This window comes from Heloderma suspectum, chromosome 6, assembly GCF_057233095.1.
Source record: "Heloderma suspectum isolate Gila_16-S chromosome 6, 16-S_ref, whole genome shotgun sequence".
Classification (NCBI taxonomy): Eukaryota; Metazoa; Chordata; class Lepidosauria; order Squamata; family Helodermatidae; genus Heloderma; species Heloderma suspectum.
The window spans coordinates 76,331,344-76,347,467 of record NC_139463.1 but is presented as its reverse complement, the minus strand read 5'-3'; the positions used below and the strand labels follow the sequence as shown (position 1 = coordinate 76,347,467).

Genomic DNA, 16,124 nt, shown 5'->3' with positions numbered 1-16,124 from the left:
CCCGACATGCTTCACGAGCAGGCTGTAAGCGGACTGGGAGCCGCGCCTCCCATAATGGGCCGACAAGGGATTGGGAAAACTACAGGTCCCGGTATGCATTGAGGGAGCGATTGGGGGAGACTGAGGGACGAAAAAGAGAGCGAGACGGTGTATAGTGAAAGGGATACAGCTATAGAAGCTCGACCACCGTTGTGACACTGAGAACACTACAACTCCCAGCATGCAGCGCGAGGATGAGTAAAAGCATCATTAAAAGGCGTGCGAATTTGCATCCCTATGGTTCCCAGTAATAACATTTTCTTTTTGTATGTTGTAGCCCAGCCTTTCTCAACCCGGCTCTTTCTAGATATTTTGGCTCCCAGCATTCCTGACCATTGATCATGCTTGCTGGGGCTGATGGGAGTTGAAGTCCAAAACATCTGGAGGGCACCAAGTTGGGGGAGGTTGTTATAGCTTTTCTTCTTTTTTTCCTGACAGATATTCTGTGCCTTTAGGAGCAGTGTGGCAGAGAGAAGTTCTACCGGTGTACTACTCTGGGCAAAGGGAGGCTGACAATGTTAAAAGTTACGATGTCGGCATGGTCAGAGTTCTAGAGGAAGGGTTGCAGACTTACATGGACTGATATGCAACCGGGTGCCCTCCAGATGTGCTGGACTACAGCTTCCCTTATCCCTGATTATTGGCTATGCTAGCTGGATCTGATGGGAATTGTAGTTCAAAACATCTAGATGGCACCAGGTTGGCTGCCCTAAGGCAGTGGCAGGCAGAAGGTAGATCTCCAGATATTTTGAGGTTCAACTCCCAGCATTCTTGACCATTGATCATACTGGCAGGGGCTTCTGGGCGCTGAAGTCCAAAACGTCTGGAGATCTGCCTTCTGCCCACCCCTGCTTGAAAGCTGTACTACTACCTGCCTCAACATGGCACCCTCTAGATGTGTTGGACTGCAACTTCCATAATTCCCAGCCAGCATTGCCACTGACTGGGAATTATGGGAGTTGAAGTCCATCACATCTGGAGGGAGCCAGGTTGGCAAGGCTGCCATTCTAGGCGTTATGTAGGTTTCAGGTTACACCTAGGACTGTTGGGACAAACAAACACGTGATGACTGATTTTCCCCATTACATGAATCAGCTGTTATTTGTGTGTTTATCCCAGCAGTCCTAGGTGTAACCTGAAACTTGTGTGACACCTAGCAGAACCAATCCATTTAAGTGTGCAGCTCTTCCTCCATTCCATCTTAAGACTCTGACCATGACTTCAACATCGTCATCTTTTCCCTCCCTCCCAGCCCTAGCCCATCTTCTTTTTGTAACATCCTGCCTAATGAAGAGATCTGGAGATCTCAAGAGCTTGCCCACAATTTTGTAGATATTCAATTGATCCTAATAGACGTATTGCCTAACCATGAAACTTGGAATTTTTCTTATGGACACACATGGCTTACTTTGTGTTACGTTTGACAAACAGTGCAACACTAAGAATGTTTACTCAGAAATAAGTCCACTGAATTCAGTAAGGCTTATTTTCTAGTAAAGCGTGCTTACAAATTTACTGTAAAGTTTCTTTAATTGGGTGACTGCTTTGAATTAAAATACAAACAATGTCAAGTTCCCAAAAAATGGAAATTGAATTAAGGTTTAATGAATCTAAAAAGAAAGGAGCAAAGTGACAAGGGGGAAGGAAAAAGCAATCAAGTTGTTTGCCCCAAACATATGTTTCTAAATTTTATTTAGGTTAAATATTCAGGAAGGCAGATCTGATTCTCACCCCAGTCTCTTTTGCTTCTCTTCTAATTTGGTTTTTTTTTTTAATTGACAGCTATATGTGTTCTGTCCATTTCCCTGTCTCTGGAGGATATTGAACTTTCCAGTGATGTAGCAAGAGTTGCCGGGAGTGCGGCTTGGAAGAGCCATTAGTTGTTCCTCTAAAAGGCCCATGAATGATGAGAGAGGCTGTCTCTCGAGATGTCTGTCTTATAAACTCAATGGGACTTGCTCCCAAGCCAAAGCACACAGGACTGCAGCCTTAAAGTCATTGGTGCGGATGGATGGTAGATGGATGGTGGGAGGGAAACTAGACTAGACAGCTGATGGAATGAGAACTCTGGAGAGTTTGGGAAAGAAAGGTAATCATTTGAGGCAGGAGTGAGCAACCTGTGGCCCTCCAGATGTTTAGACCAAAACATCTGTGGAATGTCCTTCCCAGTTCACTGTATACCTTTAGCCTCCAGGTGAAGAATCTTCTAGCAGTCATTTGAGTTTTAATGTGTTGTTCGGATGATTGATTTTACTTCTGGCTCTTTAATATTTTAAAAACTTTTAAATATTTTCATTGTTCGATGTATTGTTTTGGTGATGGTTTGTTTGTTTTTATGATTGTAAACCGCTCCAGGGGCATCTGCCAGTTGGGTGGTATATACACTTCACTAACAAACAAACAAACTCTCATTGTCCCTGACAATTGACCATGCTAGCTGGGGATGATAGGAGTTGTAGTCCAACATATCTGGAGGGCGCCAGGTTGGGGAATGCTAGTTTAAGGAAAGGGATGGAGGTGTAGCTGTAGGCACTGATAGCTAAATGTTTCAATTGTTGGTGGATTGAAAGCATGGAGGGTGGGAGGGGCTGATACGTCTCCTTTACTCAGTTGTTGCTGCCTTTCCCTGCCTTCTCTGCACCCTGTAAGTGAACCTTTGGCACCAACAGATATCATCCGCATATCCTCTTGAGAACAGATGTGTTAAGGCTCAGCAGAGATAAACTCGACCTCCGTGACCTTGGCATACTGCAGAAAGGAAAAGAGATCAGTCAAAGCCCAGAGAATTGCCTACACACACACACACTCACACACACACATATACCAATCTCCCTGCAAAATCGCCAAGTCATCCTGATTTTTTGACGCAAGCCTTTGTCTTCAGTCCTAGATAAACAGCACAATCCTACATATGTCTGTGGCTCACTCCCAGGTAAGTGGATAAAAGGACTGCAGCCTTTGCTGTACCCTCAGATATTAGTCTTGCCTCCACCTACGTTTGCCTGCATTGAGCTCTTGACCACTGCCATGGAAGTTTCAGAGGATCTGCCAGTCAGGACGCTAGACAAACACTTCATTGCCTGTCTCTCAAACAAGGACAGAACAGCCACAGGAAACTTCTGACTCTACCTGGCTACAACGAAGTCTAGTGCGACCTAGTGACTAAACAGTATAATGACACTATCCACGCAATCACCTAGTTCTTTGGAACGATGCTTATAAGTCTCACTACTGAACCTGTGTAAAGGGTGTGTGTATATTGCACCTGCTAGACCAGGCAGGTGAGCAACTTCTGGAGATCTGGGAGCCATTTTTGCTCCTCACAGGCCACAGTCAACTGGACAACCTGAAAATGATTAGTGGGTGGAGGGCGGTGGGGGGCTGCAGCGGGCGAACGTGAGGGCAGCATGTGACCCTGTCCCGCAAACCCCCATCCAAATGAGATTCAGTAGAGAGGTTTATAATGTCTGCACTGCCCTGGTCTCTCACTGGGCCTTTTCTGGATGGTAAACGAGGATATAATTCTACTACAGAGTTTATTATTTAACTCGGAGTGGACAACTTATGGCCCCACAGCTGTTTTAGCCGACAACTCCCATCAGCCCCAGCCAGTATGCGCAATAGTCAGGGATGATGGGAGTTGTATTCCAAGCCATCTGGAGGGCACTGGATTGGGGAAGACTGCAGTAGAGTGGCCAGAGGCAGAACTGGACAGGGCTCCTGCACTTTTAATAGTTTTGTAGAAAAGGGAATTCAGCAGGGGTCGCTTGTTATGCCATTATACCTGCTGAAATTCCCTCTTCTACACAACCATTAAAGGTGCGAGAGACCTGCCCTCTTTTGCATCTGGCCACCGTATAAAGCGGGACTATGTTAAATGAAAAGCATCTTTCCAAGCAGAATGCAGGTGTTGGAATTAAAAGGCTCAAGTGGTTAGGATTAGGATTACGAAGATACCAAAATTTCAGGCCCGTAGCCAGAAATGTTGTAGTCCAGGGGCGTAAGGGGGTGGAGAATCATTGCCAAACAGCCAGAACATGGATACTGGCAGCTCAATATATTCTTATGTTATTTAGTTGTATTAAATTATATTAATTTTAAAATACATTTTAATGTCATAACATCCAAATGTAAGGGTGTAGTGCTTGTTGGTTATCCCAGTGCCTTTGCCTTCCTTGGGCAGAATACTAGGAAGAGGGAGCAAATTTACTTCTTAGTGAGCAATTAAGTACAACTACTGGGACCTGCAACAAAATGTTGCAGTAGGGAGCGTTCCTGTTCAGGGTGCCTGCCAACCAGCCAGCCATGTCCTTTTCCAGGATACCATTACATGTGTGAGCACACCCTCTCCCTGCATTCTGTGCCAGCTGAACATGTTGAGACATTATAGCTCTGTTTTGGCTGTCCCTCCTGCCCCTCAGCCTCCTGAAGTTTGTTTGTATTTCTGCAAACCTTGGGGTTTCCCTGAGTCTGCTGGTCCCTCCCTCCTGCACATGGGTAGTGCCATTTTGGCTACATACGGACCAGTAGTGGTATGTAGGATGCTACCTGCATCCTTCCCCTTATATCTCCACGACTAAAGGGCTAGAGACTTTCTCTTTAAAAAGAAAAAAAAGCTGAAAACATCCCTCAAGGGGCCAGCCTCCAACAAGCCCTTCTGTGGCTATAGCTCTGCAAAAGATGCCTTTCCTTAAGATGCTAAAGGACACAGTTACTGTTAGAGTAATGATCTGAACAAGGGGTCGCACAAATTAGGACGGAGAGTTAGGAGATCCTGGATGCAGAAGGGATCTCTCCTCACCCAACAAGCTGCTCCAGAAAGCAGCGAAGGTGGCTGCCCCGGTGACGGCCCCACAAGCTGCTGGGTTCTTGCGCCTGGTGCTGACGGAGAAGCCCCCTGGTCCGGTTGCCTCAGTCTCCACCACGTGATAGTCAGGGAGGCTGCAGTAGAGAGATGCAGTCAGTTAGACTCAGTGGTGTAGTGGAGGCAGGGCTCGCAGGGGCAAAGCACCGGCATGTTTGGATTAGCAGAGATTCTGACATCATCTGCCACCCCCCTCGGAGCTCCCTGTTCCCTCCGAGCTTAGCTGCAGTCCTCACAGGACCTGGAGGGAAATGGATTTTCTCAACAACAATGCATTGTTCCCTGTTGCAATGCAAAGTATTTTGGGGTGGCTTGCTCTTGAATGGGCAATTAAGGCCCATTAAGGCAGCTTTACAAAAGACCTGCTCCTGCTGGAGATGAAAACTACTAGAACTGGTTTGTTGCCTTTGAGACAAAGGGCTGCTTCTCAGAACCAAGGTGGCTTATTTCACCCGCTGTGCATGCTGCATTTCCCTAATTACCTTCACTGGCACAGCTTGCTATCTCATCCAAACCTGGGCAGCATGGCGTGTTTGGGGAGGAGGGGCAGCAACCCTCAAATAACCCAAGAACAGCCCATGCGCTATTTGACAGTTGCTGCCCCTTCAAACGAGCTATGCCGCCCGAGTTCGGAGGACATGGAAACCTGTGCCAGCAAGGGTAATTAAAAAAATCCATCTGGCACACGCAGCAGCATTAACCAGGCCGCAATCATGACATGACAGCCCACCATGGGTTATTTAATCCACGGTGAGGCTGCAGGGCCTGTGCGGCCACCATTTTGAATGTGCAACCACCGCTCTGTGGGTTGTTGTAGGAACCTGGCGAGCATGTGTCATGTGAGCATTAAACGACCCTTGCATAACCCATGGTTTGTTCTAGGGTTATGCGTGGGTTGTTTAACCCTCGCATAACCCACACTCGCCAGGTTCACATGACTTGACACCCCCCAAGTGGGGGTTGGATATGCAACATGGCGGCCATGGCTGTAATCCTTGACAAGCCACAATGTGCCATCTGAACGCAGTCAGTGTTTTTCCCAGGTGCTGTGGAAAGAAACTCCTGGAAAATCTTGAGGTGATAGTCTTATGCTGTTTGAAGACATGTTGTGTGTGTCCCTTTCCCTTTGTCATGCAATCTAGGGTCTCTTCATCCAACCTCCAACATGCTCACCACGATGCTGCCATTTGCCAGCTCACTATTTTATGACTCTCAGCTGAGTCTAATAAATTAGGTATTATGCTATGTACTACTGCTCTTTGGTGTGTGCATGGGCTGGCCCTACCATTAGGCAGAGTGCCTGCATTGCCACATACCAGATGGGATTAGGGAACTCACTCAGGGTCAGCTACAAGGCAGGCTTTCACACCATCAAAGCCCAAGCTGGGGGCGGCCATGCAAGCGGCTGCCATGGTGTTGACATTGTTGGGGGCCAGGGGGCACAGCTTCCGCACGGGGCCATTGTACAGCACCACACGCTCCCTCCGGGCCCCTTGCGCAAGATCCCCCAGGTGCCCGGCCAGCCGGAAGCTCTCAGGGTGTTTCACCATGGTGACTGTTAATGCCTAGAAAAGTGAGTGGAAAAACCAGAGTCAGAGAAATCACAAATCCCCAAACTTCCCTTCCCTCCAGTCATTTAGACTGTAAGATCCCTGGGACAGGGATCAGCCTTCTTTTGCTTATGGTACACCATGCCGCATACCGTGATGGTGTGGCATATAGGATAATATTAACAGCAAGAATAATAACCAGCAGCTTAATCCAGAGAAGCCCACCTACCTTGTAGACTTATTATGAGGATAAAATAAGAACTGTAGAGATTCCAAAGCAGTTCTTGTATACTTAAAAGTGCTGCAGTAATTGACAATAACCTTTTGAGCCAGCATGGCATTTCTGTGGTGCAGCAAAACTGTAAGCGGGTTCCACCGTAGATCCCGTTTACACTCTTCCCAATATTAGCCAAACTCTTGTCTGAGCAGGAGTGTCTGGTTTCTCGCCTTGCAAATCTGAAACTGAGTTTAATGGTTACCAATTGTGGGTAGTTGCTCTCTGACATGGTCAGGTCCCACGCTATGCCAGAAACATCAGTTTACAGCAAGGGTGGGCAACATGCAAGCCCCCTGGCCTTTTTTTTTTTTTGTGCCACACTGCCTATTATACAGGAACCACAAAATGTGGAGCTATCGATGAGATGATTGGGTGGCGGTGGTGCAGAATTCCTTGGAGTCTTGGACCCACATGCGCTTGCAGAGGCTGAGAGGGTCAGGACTTCAAAGATTAGCATTGTGTGAGGGTGTAATGCCTCTGCTGAACTCCAGGTTAACTGTGCAATATTTCATGGTGTTGGGGCATAGCCTGAGAGCACAGGATACCGCCACTTTGCTGAAGCTAAGCAGAACTGCGTCTGGTCAGTGCCTGGATGGGTGACCTCCTGGGACCCCACAAAGGCTGCCTTGAGTTCCATCACAGAGGAACAACAGTATATAAACATAATACATCTCAATAATCCTGGCAGCAGGTCAGCTGCCACATACTTCTTCCTCTACATCTCTCTCTCCGCCTTTCCATTTCTCAACTCAGACTCCCCGTACACTGACCCTCTGTGGGATCTTACCTGAAGCATCCCTGCATCGTCCAACCTTTGGATGTCTTGGCCACCCCATAGAGCCCCGCTGGGAATATAGAGGGTGTGTCCAGCCCGTCTCGCAGCTTCGCGCAATTTCAGCTCCGTGCCTAGATCTGCCAGGGCTGTTGGCGACCCCACCTAATGGGCATTGAGATGTTTGCAATGATTGATGTCAGGAGGCTGGGAGGGGGAGGGGGGGAAGAGGACAGCTGCAGGGGTGTGGGCTTTGCTGTTCCTACACATTTATTTAGTAGCGCCAAATAGGAATAAACAGATATTGTTAAATCCGTTCGGTCTGCGTTTCACAAGTTCTCAGTCATCTATCGTTCCGTCACCCGCTCATTGATGGAATCGGGGGTTTTTTAGGGATGCACAAGAATTTCATTCCACTTGCACAAGTGTGCATTAGCGCAAGTGCAAATTTGCACAAATCACACACCATTTTTTTTTAAAAAATCCATCTGCAATCCAAACACCTTTGAATGCGTTGTGGATTTCTCCAACATCCAGATAATTGATGGACAAAGTCAGGATGTGGGAGAGACAAAAAAGATGTGCAAAAGGATGAATTATGTCACTCAAAATATACTTCAACCAGCAGTGATGAACTTTAGGGATGTGGGCCAAATCTGCCCCACTCGGGGTCCCATTCTGGCCCTTCACGCCCCTTCCACTGGCTCTGTCCCCTAATGCCAGTCATTTGGTGGATATTCAGATTTTTCTTATTTCCAAAAGGTGGGAATGCCTCTCCTAAGGCTTAGCTACTGGCTATAAGCTAAAACAAGCTATTTTGGCCCCACCCCTTCTGCTTTTGGTCTTGCCCACCACTGGAATGCGGCCCCCAACAGCTTATCTGAAATTGAATTTGGCCCTCGGGTGAAAGATGCTAACCACCCCTGACCTAAATGATGGAATTCGCCAGTACAGGATGAAGTGATGGCCACCAACTCAGATGGCCTTAAAAGGCGATTGGACATCTTCATGGAGGAGAAGGCTATCAAAGGCAGCTAGTGATGATGGCTATGTACTACATCTAGGATCGGACACAGCATGCCTCTCAGTACCACTTGCTGGAGATCAGGAGAGGGCCGTTGTCCTCATGTCCTGCTTGTGGGCTTCCCAGGCGCATCTGGTCAGCCACTCTGGGAGCTACGATGCTGCAGTAGATAGGCCTTTGGTCTGATCCAGCACAGCTCTTCTGATGTTCTTACCAGGGTCTGATGAGTAGGACAGATTGGGTAGGAGAGAGCCCACTTTCAGCAGGAGGAGCAAGCAAGATGAGGTCTGGAAAGGCTTTGAGGGAGGGAGGTTGAGAGAGAGAAGCAAGGGGAAACAGGGAGGTGGTTTTTATTTACTGAGAAAGCAATCCAATAGTCCCTGGGATGGTGTCTCCAGAATAGAGCCAGTATCAAGGTTAGGCATGACTGGGCTCCTGCCGGGGACCCATAGCCCAGCAGGGACCCAATGACAAGAACTCCTTGGGCTTGCTCCTCCTCTTCACCATTGCAGCCTGGTTGTTCACCTATCTCTTATTCTGGTCCAGACAAAAGTGCTGTTGAAAAGGACAAGCTGTGGATGCCACAGGTTATTTGCTCAGTGGCTCTCTGCCTGCCACGCAAGCAGTTGGTAGTGATGATAAGCAAGAAGAACAACAGGAGCTGGTGACAATGGCAGTGAGAACCTAGACTCACTGAGGGAGAGGGCCCATTGAGGGTCTCTTGCCCAACGGCCCTCAAAAACAAGAAGCCAGCAGAGCTCCCCCTTCTGCGCAGGGGCTACTGGATATAGCAGAGTTCCCTCTCCAAAGGTGTGAAGAGAGGACCAACCTTGGAGGAGATCTGATCTTGGATCTCCTCTTCCCAGCCATGGTGGAAATATCCGCAGGGGTTTCCTCCATGAGGTTGGAGTGCTGATGTTGGCGGGCAGGGGTGGGGGGAGAAGAGGCATGTTAGAGGGGTGCCAGTGGGTGGGGATGGAGAGGCTGTGAATCCACAGCCCTCCCAGCTCCACCCCCAGCAGAAGATGAAAGTTACAGCAGCCCTTGAGCTGTTGTAACTTATTTTTCCCTCAGCGTTTGGTTCTTTCCCAGCAGCAGGAGGAACAGACCCTTAAATTAAGTATGGCCATTGCGATCAATTCTGGCTTCAGGCCCTTGGGCAATACATGCCTTTCTTAGTGAGTCTACCTTCTCACTGTCATCCCCACCAGTCGCTATTGCTGCTCATCCTCTTCTCATCATTGCCACCACCGCTTGCTTGCTTGACAGGCACAGAGCTAGTGAGCAAACAGGCAGTGACATCTACAGCTTCTCCTTCTCGCCACCTCTGTTGTCTGGGCTGGAGTGAGAGGCAGGTGAATAAGCAGGTTGCAGTGGTGAAGAAGAGGAGCAGCTCCAAGGAGCTGTCATCATTGGGCCCCTGCTGCTGTATGAATCCTTGGCAGGTGCCTAAACATGCCTACCCTTGGCGCTGGCCCTGATTACAGTGGCCATTCATAAATTCAGTGTATTTCTAAGGCTTTTCAGAAGGAACCAATGCCATTGGGTGGCATTTTTTTGCAGTATGTCCCTTCTATAAAAGAGAGCTGAATGCAGATGGGCATCTCTGAAGAGGAGGGAAGCAATTATCTACTCCACTCAGCCATGAGATTCATCAAGTGGACCCAAGCAGTATCTCACAGGCTTGTTACATGCATAAAATGATATCTGAATTGTAAAGCATTTTGTGCACTGACAGCAACATCTGGTGCATGTTTACTTAGAAGCAAGTCTCACTGTGAGCTCAATGGGACATCATCCAATGTAAGTTTGCATGGGTTGCTAGCCTTAAAAAAAAATGCTACAGAAATTATAAACAATCAAACCAGAGTAAAAATTTGGTGGCATGGAGGTTAAACAGTACTCAAGGACAGAAAGGCAGAAAACTGTAAAAGTAAGGAAGTTTGATATTGGCGTGAAGATCATTTGGCATTGTATGTGATTGTAGGAATAGGCAAGAAAGATCATTTTTGCTGAAACAAGCAAGGAAAGGAAATTTGCCCGCCCACCTTGAAAAGCCTGTGTTTGAGGTGGGTTGGGGAGACAGAATGTACTGATGCCAGCTGCCTTTCTCTAGAGCAGGGGTGTTGAACCTCAGGCCCATAGGCCAAATCTGGCCTGCCTGGGGTTCCAATCTGGCCCTCTGGGGTTCCCCAGATAGCCACACCCCCTTCCTCTGACTCCCCCCTTCTCCCCCCCCAACCACTGATCATTCGGTGGTTCCTTTGCATATCCCCCCCCATTCTAAAAGGCCAAAATGCCTCTCCTAATGATTAGTTACTGGCTGTAAGAATTTTAAGTTAAAATATGCTGGGTTTTTGGCCCTACCCACCACTGGAATGCAGCCCCCAAGAGCTTTTCCAAAATTGAATTCAGCCCTCAGGCTGAAAGAGGTTCAACACCCCTGCTCTAGAGGCACCTGGAGCCCTCACCATGAAATCTGCCGCTTGGAGAAAGGACTCTCCATGGTTTTGGGCAATGCACGGATGTGCCACTTCGATAATGATGTCAGCACCACTTTGGAGAGAGGAGACAGATACAGTAACAAGGCTGGATCTACAATGATGTCAAAGACGCTCCAAATGAGGGCCCCAGCCACACTTTTCTGGAGAATATATGAGAGTGGTGGCACACCTTCTAGCTGGTCATATTTTATCACTAGGGTAGAATTTTGTCCAGTCCACATGGACAAAATTTGTAACCAGTATTCAGGGCCGGCCCTGTTATTAGGAAGAGTGAGGCAGCTGCCTCAGGCAGAAGATGCTGAGACTTGAGGAGCAGACAGCGCTTGTGTGACACACAGCTTGCCCTTCACCCCTAAGCTAGCCTTCTGTACATGGGTGCAGTGAAGGATGCTGCCCCATCGCCAGTGTTGAAGTAAGATTCAACCGCCAGTCCAGTGGCTTCTGTGCAATTAAGTATGTGGGGCGGGGGCATCTTGTCTTTTGCTTCAGGCAACAAAATGTCTTGAGCTGGCCCTGTCATTTCTGAAACATATACTGTACGAGTGTACCCACGATTGACAGTTCCATGATGGCATAATATGTATATGTGGAAAAGTTAGTTCAGAATGGATGTGCCATGTAATCTTTCTGGGGATGGTCCCACAGATGGGATCCTAGAAGGAAGAGCCCACAGAATGTTGCCACACTATGAGCAGCACGCTCCCCAGAAGTGCTAAAGATGCAGATGATGGGCATCTCTCCACTCATGTGTAGCTGTTTGGGACCTAACAAGAGTTGTGTCTTGGCATGCTCTGCAATGTTGCAAGGGAAGCTGGTGAGATCATACCACTCAGATGATCCCACACTGCTTCCTTCCCTGGAACACCCACCCCCCAATTTGGCTGCTCCCTATTGGAGGAGGGACCAGAGCTTAGTGGTAGTGCATGTGCTTTGCGTGGAGAAAGTCCCTGGTTCAGCATAAACAGATCAGGTGCTGGGAAAGAGATCCTGGAATTTTGCTGCCAGTTGGACTACACCAGGGGTGCAGAACCTCAAGTCCAGAGACCAAATCTAGCCTGCTTTGCCATATTCTTCAACTTTGATCCATCCTCTGGCTCCGAAGAGGACTCAGAGGCAGAGGAGACTCCCTTCATTAATCTGATTCTTGCTATGCCAAGGCTTTCCAGACCAGAAGACGTGCCTCTACCTAACTCCTAAGATGCAGAGGACACCCCCCCATTACAGCCTTCATCACCCCCATCCCATAGGAGTCAGCAGCTACAAGATCAGGCAATGGCCCTTAAAGAAACAAGCTGCTTCTCTAAGGGGTGGGGCTAACTGCAGATCTAGAGCTGCTGACCTTTGTAAGTCTTCCAAAGGCCTTTGACTGTTGCTGAGTCAACAGCTCTCCTTGACTGAGAGATTCTCTACACCATGCTTTTATCCCGCAGCTTTACTGGGGCTTCTGTTTCCAGATTCTTTGCGGGATCAAGATCGGCTTCTTTTCACATGCTTCCCCTTGTGTTTTTTTCAGGAATTTCCTTTGTCTGCAAGTTCTATATGTTTCATTAAACAGCCACTAGTTGGCTCTGTGGTATAGCACCATTGCGCACTTACATGCAGCAATTTCGCACTTCTCAGATTTAATCCCACATTTTCCCCATTAAGGGAAAAGCTGCGATATTGGTCACAATGGCCGGGAGAATCCCTAGAGGTTGACAACATCATGTAAAGGCCCTGTAAACTTCAGTGAGTGACCAATCATGAGCGCACAATAACAGCCTTGTGTAGAGAAGCCTCAGCTAACTCAGTGCTGCCCAAGGTTCTGAAACACCCTGCCTGGTCTAATCCTGCCTAGCTATTCAGCAAACCTGACCTGACCTGATGCAACAGGACTTGACCCAACCTGACCTGATGAGATCTGACCTGGTTGGACATAACTGGATTTGACTTGACATGACCTGATGTAAGAGTTGTCTTGTCTCCCCGTCCTTGTACATGCCCTGCCTTGCTGGTTTCAGCACCTCTGGGCTCTTTGAACTGAGTCGGACAGGACATGCCTGGGGTCCCAATCCAGCCTTCCATGGTTCCCCAGATGGCCATGCCTCCTTTCCTCAACCACCGATCGTTTAGTGGTTTCCCGGCTTTTTTCTGAATTTTCCCCTCCTTTCTGAAAGGTTGAAATGCCTCTCCTAAGTCTTTGTTACTGGCAGTGAGAGCTTGAAGCTAAAATATGCTGGTAGTTTTACCCCCTCCCCCTTTTGCATTCAGCCCCACCCACCACTGAAATGCCCCCCCCCCCGGGGCTTCTCCAAAATGAAATTCATCCCTCGGGCTGAAAGAGGTTCACCCTTGGAGGAGACAATACTGGGCGAGATGGACAAACAGTCTGACCTGGGTTAAAGCATCTTCCCATGTTCCAAGAACTTGTATAGTCAGCCTTGGGTTGCTTGCATGGTCAGGCTGTCTCTAGATCCCAGACCCTTAGGTCATCTTTGGAGGCCCTACTCCGGGTGCCTCTGCCAACGACTGTTTGGTGGGTGGCTACAAGAAAGAGGGCCTTCTTGGTTGTGGCACCCCATTTCTGAAATGCACTCCTCAAGGAGGCTCACCTGGCATCCACACTGTGATATTTTCGGTGCCAAGCAAAGAAGTTGATGTTCTCCCAGGCTTTTTAGATATTATCATTATTATAGTTATTGTTTCTCACCTGTATTATTGTGTGGCCCGCCCTGAGAACTTTTTGTTATAGGGCAGCATATAAAATAAATGAATAAGCAAACATGAAGCTGCCTTATACTGAGTCAGACTGTTGGTCCATCTAGTTCAGTACTGTCTACATCAGGGCTGGGCAACTTGTGGCTTTCCTAGATTATTGGCCTACAACTCCCATCAGCCCTTGCCAGCATGGCCAATGGTAAATGATGATGGGAGTTGTAGGCCAAAACATCTGAAAGGCCACAAGCTACCCACCCTTGCTCTGCATGGACTGGCAGTGACTCTTTCCCAAACTGACTTGGAGTTGTCAGGGATTGAACCTTGGATTTTCTGCACATACAGCAAGTGCTCTGCCCATGAGCTACGGCCACATAGTGAATGGTCAGTGCACGCTTAGGCATGTCTACTCAGAACTAAGTCCCACTAAAGTTCAGTGAGACTTACTCCCAGCTAAGTGTGTAGAGCAGCCTTCCCCAACCTGGTGCCCTCCAGATGTGTTGGACTACAACTCCCATCAGCATAACCAGAAAATGGCTGGTATGGAGGACTACAGCCAGAGGTTAGTATCCAGTGTTAGTCCTACATAGTGTAGTCCTATTTAAATAAATAGAAACTAAGTTGTGATTAACTTAAGTCCCATTCATTTCAGTGAGTCTACTCTATTTATTTATTTACGGCATTTATATCACACCATTTTTCCTCTTGCAAGTAACCCAAGGTGGCTTACATTATCCTCCTCCTCCTCTCCATTTTATCCTCACAACAACAACCCTGTGAGGTAGGTTGGGTTGAGAGTCAGTGACTGGCCCAAAGTCACCCAATTAGCTTTCATGGCCGAGAGGGGACTAGAACCCAGATCTCCCAGCTCCCAGTCTAACACTGTCAGCACTACACCACACTGTCTCTACATAGGACTGACATTGGATACTACCCAGAGTGTTTATCTGTAGTTGCTGTAAATGTACCTTAGCCTTCCCCAGACTGGTGCCCTCCAGATATTTTGGACTTCAATTCCCATCAGCCCCAGCCAGTATGGCCAATGGTCAGGAATGCTGGGAGTTGTAGTCCAAAATATCCGGAGGGTATACACTGTCGCATGTGTGCCTGTAGGTTCATGGAGTGTTCGTTCTGCCTATCCTTGCCTAAAAAACTGTCCCTGGCTGGGCTCGCCTGCTCACCACTCCAAGAAATTGGTCAGCGTCCCCAGTCGTAGCTCAGCGGGCACCATCTCCTCCAACTTCCCAGCATCTCGGTTCCAGACAAAGGCCAGCTCCAAGCCATGCTGGAGGCCATTATCTTGGAGCCGTTTCACCAGGTACTGGCCTGGAGAAACAGAAAGCGGAACAGAGAAACATGGCTAACGCAGACATTGGCTCTGTTTCTTCCACACCCCAAATCTGTTTCCTGCAGAGAGACAAAAACCGTCTACAAAAGCCTGACACATTTACCAGTATTGCTCAGATTCTTGTCAAAAAATAACTAAAGGGTTGGCTCAGCAGGCAGAATTGATCCCCCTACCCCCACACAGGTTGTCACCCTTTGGAGTCCCAAATGGAGGAGTCGGATACTTCCATGCCCTGTTTTGTGAGTGTCAAGGAACAGGAAGAGCTGGATGGCTACCATTGGAAACAAGCAAAGTAAGCCTTATGTTCTTCAGGAAGGAATGTAGTTATAAGAATGTAGAGAACTGGCCATCAACACAAATCAGTGAAAAATTAGAGCGGTTACATTAGACAGCCATATTACATTGATCAGGATAGGAAGCGTGGGTTGTCATTCTGCCCCAGGCCAAATCAAGGCCTACAAAAAGGCTGGATTTGAAAAAGAGGTCTGTGTGTTGGAAAAGCATTTGGACCTCCTCTAGCAAGTGCCCACGAGGGAGCCTCGTCTTACGTTTTAATATTCCTTCTAGTCCACAGGTCCAACTTGCCAGGGGCAGCTCGTGCCCACTGTTGCTGGTGGGGCAGAGGGTGAAACACAAGGGGTGGAGACAAATGGGCACCAGAGGTGGAACCATCTAGTTCTAGTGTGTTACCCAACCTCCTTGCTTCCAAGGACTAAGTACACTTGAACCTGCCTCCTTCCTTGCCCCCTACAACATTCTGCCTCTTGCACTGATCGATCCATCGATGGATTGTGTTTTTAATCCACCCAATAACAATGTTCTCTAGGTGGACTACAAATGGTTATAAGGATAAAACATAATACAGATGGTTAAAGGAATAAAATGAAATGCAAATGGTTAAAAGAATACAATACAATACAAAATAACAAACAGCACAGGATATATAAAAACAGCCAAAACAATCTAAAAACCAGGTCCCTAAAACACCTGGGAGAGAAGAAAGGTCTTTGCCTGACACTGAAAAGTTAACAATGTAGGCCCCAGGTAAGCCT

General features: G+C 47.9%; 1 protein-coding gene across 2 annotated transcripts in view; it reads right to left on the bottom strand.

Annotated features, from left to right (window-relative positions):
- Positions 1-1,607: 1,607 nt before the first annotated feature.
- The window catches only part of ASPDH (aspartate dehydrogenase domain containing), a 79,602-nt gene continuing 65,085 nt past the window's right edge, over positions 1,608-16,124 (bottom strand). For both annotated transcript variants that reach the window (XM_084805063.1, XM_084805062.1), the window contains exons 3-8: positions 14,906-15,050; positions 10,998-11,082; positions 7,518-7,667; positions 6,242-6,468; positions 4,841-4,980; positions 1,608-2,787 (exon numbers count right to left, since the gene is read on the bottom strand). In XM_084805063.1, the coding sequence (XP_084661189.1) occupies positions 2,750-2,787; positions 4,841-4,980; positions 6,242-6,468; positions 7,518-7,667; positions 10,998-11,082; positions 14,906-15,050 (785 nt within the window). In that variant the 3' untranslated portion in view covers positions 1,608-2,749. The remainder of the gene's footprint in view (positions 2,788-4,840; positions 4,981-6,241; positions 6,469-7,517; positions 7,668-10,997; positions 11,083-14,905; positions 15,051-16,124) is intronic.